Source organism: Cyprinodon variegatus, unplaced genomic scaffold (genome assembly GCF_000732505.1).
Source record: "Cyprinodon variegatus isolate N-32 unplaced genomic scaffold, C_variegatus-1.0 Scaffold902, whole genome shotgun sequence".
Taxonomy (NCBI): Eukaryota; Metazoa; Chordata; class Actinopteri; order Cyprinodontiformes; family Cyprinodontidae; genus Cyprinodon; species Cyprinodon variegatus.
Window position 1 is genome coordinate 126,731 of NW_015151355.1, and position 5,243 is coordinate 131,973.

At 36.0% G+C, this 5,243-nt stretch overlaps 2 protein-coding genes across 2 annotated transcripts in view; both read right to left on the reverse strand.

Annotated features, from left to right (window-relative positions):
• dnm3 (dynamin 3) overlaps window positions 1–2,927 on the reverse strand; it is a 47,984-nt gene extending 45,057 nt beyond the window's left edge. The window contains exon 1 of the mRNA XM_015398001.1: window positions 2,355–2,927. Within this exon, the coding sequence (XP_015253487.1) occupies window positions 2,355–2,515 (161 nt within the window). The 5' untranslated portion in view covers window positions 2,516–2,927. The remainder of the gene's footprint in view (window positions 1–2,354) is intronic.
• Window positions 2,928–4,090: 1,163 nt separating this feature from the next.
• mettl13 (methyltransferase like 13) overlaps window positions 4,091–5,243 on the reverse strand; it is a 12,475-nt gene continuing 11,322 nt past the window's right edge. Inside the window, exon 8 of the mRNA XM_015397980.1 lies at window positions 4,091–4,431. Coding sequence (XP_015253466.1) covers window positions 4,148–4,431 — 284 coding nt within the window. The 3' untranslated portion in view covers window positions 4,091–4,147. The remainder of the gene's footprint in view (window positions 4,432–5,243) is intronic.

Below are 5,243 nucleotides of genomic sequence, written 5' to 3' on the forward strand. Positions count from 1 at the left end.
CTGTCTTTGCCAAGGGCCCCACATTTCTTAAATCCGCCTCTGGGTCAAGAAGACCTATGTATCATTTAGCCTGTTAGTTTTTCAGCCAGAGGTGACTGCTTGAAATAGACTTTTGCCATTTGTACATATTCTTGCTATTTTTTCTCTAATTGAACAAAGTTCTGTTTCTTTCTTTAATAAACAAAACAAGCCCCAAAGTATCATTCCACTCTCTGTTCTGTAAAATAACAACGTCTTCCACCCGGTTATTTAAGTTAACATCTGCTTGTCAAGTTGATGCAGCATGCTTTCACTTTCGTATTTATTTCAGTTGTGCTCATTCATTATGTTTCAACAACTGTTTAAATATTTAGTTTGTTGTTTCAATGCCTTATCCTACATGTTATTCTTCTTTAGTTCTTGAACTTCTTAAAATCTTCCAATTATTACATTTCATCAATTTTATTAAGCAATTAGTAGTTTTGAGGTAACTTTGGCTTTTGAAACTGTTTCTCTTTAGTTTATCTTTACCAATATTTCTAGCATTTGTTTTTACTTTATTAGATCCAGTAGGTTTTCTGTCAACTTCCTTTTCTTCTACTGTCTTTCAGAAGAGGTATTAAGCTTTCTGCTAATATATTACAATATAGCTGATCTCCTGTTAACTTTAAATTGTTTATGCCAGCTTTCAGCGGAAGATTATGGAAAACAGCATCAACACTGTATTCTTTCAGAAAATGCAGATTATTCTAGTATATTAATTATTACCCTACTGTCCCAGCTTAAAAAAACAGATATAGACTAATAATGTTAAAATAAATGCTGTATAATGCTGTAATCATTTTAACAATATGAACCACATTAAGAAAATGTACAATGCAGCCCCATTAATGAATGAATTTTTAGGTGGAGTACAGATAGTTTAGATTTTTTATATGAATTGGAAGCATCAAATTACCACTGAGAGCGTTTTGACATCAAAGACACTACATTTAGCAGGAAGCTGTTTATCTGCATAGTATCTTAAAAGCAAAAACACTCATTATTATGATGAAATGTGTTTTCTTAAATCAAAATTTGCAGTTGCACATCAATAAAAAATTTAATTCAGTAATGGCTTTTACTTTTTTAAATCTTAATATTATCATTACCCCACCATAAATCTGACATCCCACTATGAAATGATTTAGTTATGGTGTGCTGTTTGTAAAGTTAAGCAGTCAAAAATTAGGAGCAATATTAATATAAAATAAGGGGGTTATATTTTTCCAAGTAATTTTTTCACTGTGTCAATCATTTATTATTTTTTTTAATTACTTGTTACTTACTTTGTTAAATAAGTATTTAGTTTGGAGCTAAATATGTATTTTGCAAATTGAATATTTAGTTCCAAACTAAATATTTAGTTTTTTAAATAAATATTTAGCTCCAAACTAAATACTTAGTTTGTTAAAGAAATGTTTAGTTTAGAGCTAAATATTTATTTAAAAAATGAAATATTTAATTTGCAAACTAAATATTTAGTTTGTTAAACAAATATTTATTTTGCAACCTATTTTTTTTGTTTTTGAAATCAATATTTTGCTCCAAGCTAAATATTTAGCTAGCTTGGTGTTAGCTAAAGTTTAGTTTGTTAAATAAATAATTTATTTGGAGCAAAATATTTACTTAAAAAAATAAATATCTAATTTTCAGAATAAATATTTAGCTTGGAGCTAAATACTTAAACTAGATGTTTAATTTACAAACTAAATATTTAGCTCCAAATTATATATCTATTTAACAAACTAAATATTTAATTTGGAGCTAAATATTTATTTAACAGACCAAATGTTTGATTTGCAATCTAAATATATAGTTTGTTAAATAAATATTTATTTTGCAAATATTTTTTTTGTTTTTGAAATAAATATTTTTGCTTTAGCTAGCTTTGTGCTAGTTTAGTTTGTTAAATATATATATATTTTTAATAAATATAAAAATAAGTTTGGAGCTAAATATTGAAACTAGATATTTAATTTGCAAACTAAATATTTAGTTTGTTAAATAAATATTTATTTTGCAAATAATTTTTTTGTTTTTTAAATACATATTTTTGCTTTAGCTAGCTTGGTGCTAGCTAAAGTTTAATTTGTTAAATTATTATTTTTTTTTAATAAATATAAAAATAAGTTTGGAGCTAAATATTGTACTAAATATTTTTTTAACAGAGTAAGATTTTTATAAATAAATGAATGACACAGTAAAAAAAATAACCCGCTTATTTTTCTCTTAAAACACGTTAAATAACCATAAATATTGCTCCTAACCCCCCATACCTGAAGCTTCACGTGCAGTGGGGGGGTGGTTTGATGGGAGGGGGGGGTCGGACTCACCTGCCCACAAAGTTCTCCAGCACGGAGCTCTTTCCGGCGCTCTGTTCTCCCACCACGGCGATCTGCGGCAGGTGGAGGCAGCAGCTCTGCCCCGCGGAGCTCAGGGCTTCATGGAGGCGGTTCACCGCCGGAATCAGCTCCTCCATCCCACGGTTGCCCATCGCAACGGGAGCAGCGACCCTCCCAGCCCCTCTCGTCCCGTTTTCCCTACTCCACGCCAATCGAAAGCGCAACTATCATACTTTAATATCCCTTAGAAAAACGCGCCCTTTGTGTATTTTAAATCTAAATAAATAATAAAAAGTGACATGAAGGAGGCTGGCGCTGCTTTTAAAGGCAGGACCAGCCGTTAGCGCCTCAAAGGAAAAACTCTACCGTCGGTCTCTTCCACTGCGGTTCTCGAAGCAAAAATAACTTCCAGAAAGTTTCCCGGAGGCATGTTTCTACCTGCAAACCTTCACAGCGTTTCTTCCTTCAGACTCCTAACTGCTCTGCTTAGTTCCCCTTTTTCCTCCGATAATAAAAACTCCCTGGAAAACAAAGTGGAGAAACGTCGCACTGACAGCTAACGGAGTGAACTACTCTGCGCATGCGCAGGAACAGACCAGTCTGTCTGCACCCCTCCCCTGCCCCCCTTAAAACAGAGAAGACAGACAAAGTTTGCAGCCAATTAGCAGAAACCTTGGACTCAATCACAGCTCTGGGTTGAAGCTATTTAAAATCCCACAGGGCAACTAGAGCCAGAGTGTACAGTTCATCCACTGTAAATAACGCTATTGCATTCTTTGCCTGTGAGGGAGAGCAGGGGCGCATTTACCATTAGGCAATACTAGGCAGATGCCTAGGGCCCCAAGTTCCTGGGGCCCCCATAAAGCTTTAGTGTACATGTATGGTTAATACAGCTATTCCTTATTTGTGGACATTGTTTTTGATAAAAATCCTTTTGTTAAAATGCCATCAGAACGCTGATAATATTAAGTGTGTATCAGCCCCCGCTTCAGTGTCCACCATATTGGATCAGTCCATTTGCTGCACATGTTCAGAAAGGTCCAAACAGACAGCAGCAAACCATTTGAAAGCAAACCATGCAAAGAGCAGTGTTGCCAACTTAGCGCTTTAGTCGCTATAATTAGCAACTTTTCAGACCCCTCTAGCACTTTGATTTCTAAAAAGCACCTAGCGCCAAATGTAGAGACTTTTTTCTGCTACTGGAGACTTTGGAGACAACATCTAAAAGCAGCGAACTCTGCTCTCCAGAGCGAGTAGATTGGTAACCCCGCCTCCTGCTCTCCTCTATCTTGTCTGCTGTCATGGTTCATGCAGCTATTATTTCATCCAAATGAAAAATGGAGAACAGATAAGCAGATCATGGCTTGTCTACAGTGAAAAGAAGGACTGGGTTATTTACTTTGGCCTTTTTGGAAACACAGGAAGGAAAATCTTTCATTCCTTTAGAGACAGCATGAAAAGTCAGCTGAGTACAAAACATAGAGAGGAAAACAAGAAGAAAAGGGACAAGAAGAGAGGGAATAAAGGTAAGCAAATAATGTATGTTTATTCTATTAACATTTCTCTATCTGTAGAATGGGTCTGTTTTATGTGTTGTCTTCCATATTCAGACGGCCCCCTACCTGTCGTTGCCTAGGGCCCCACATTTACTAAGTCCACCCCTGAGGGTGCGTGCACAGTGGGGTGTAACAGAAACCAGAGGCAGGTGAAAGACAAAATGTACCATATTATTTATTATTGATATATTATCATTAAGCAAATGCATTTTAAGCTTCTTTAAAACTTTACTCTAATTTTAGGTCTTTTAATATCTCTGCAATGTCTATATGTGGCTTTCGTTTGGAGTCAGCGGTACCACAGGACAACGTCCTCTGGAAATTCTTGGCTGCTTGGCTCAAGGACGGAAGGATGCGGTCGGCATCCTTTGCTTCTCGGAAGCACAGAAGAACTTCGTTGATCTCCTCTGGGATCCTTTGGGAGAGGATGGTGGGAAACACACTCTTGACACGCTCAAGCACGTTTTTCCTGAGGAGCAGGTCACGGCACACAAGGTTTAGCATGAACAAACCTGGAAGAAAAATATACCAAACGAAGGTGTTAATAACAAATCCAATTTATTTATCAGTAACCAAAAGTCTAAATAAGTTGTGTAAAATGACAACTGAAAGTAAATTCCTTCATTTACTTTCAATTTGTAGATGCTAGACGTGAAACGATGTCATGTTTGGTCTTGTCAGGATTGTGTCATTTGTTTTGCATTCCTCTACTTCGGTACGCCTGAATTGAAAGTGAATCCAATTTTTCTAAAGACTCGGACTGATGCAGCTTCTGGCATTAAAGGAGCAAGGCCAGAAAAGAAACTGCAAGGAGTTCTTAGTCCTAGAACCGTTCCACATTTTCTCATGTTACAAGCTTCAATCTTTTTTTTATCCAGTTATCTGATCAACATGAAGGAGAGCATAATGAAGGAAAAAATGGGACGAAAATTATGAGGAATTTCACTTTCTTTTACAAATAGAAAAAGATCTAATAAGTGGGTCATACATATGGGTCTGTGCAGATATTATTTAGATAGCGATTTTAATACAGGTATGTTTTATCAAAGCAATTTGATGTTGTAGACTGGGTGAGGACTGCTGCAGTCCTTCCACTCAGACTGTCCCCGCCTCCCCTGTTGAAAAGAAGCTTTCTCCCAGCCAGAGGTTTCCCTTTGCTTCTATCTAACTAAAGCACCATCTTCCAAGCATTTGGTGTTCCTGCTTTGTAGAGTGAATAACTAAAATCTATCCTGTCTGTAGATTTCCCCACATCAATATAGAGACAGCAATGCTACAGTTATGCTGCTATAGGCTTAGACTGCTGGAGGACATAGGGACCCCT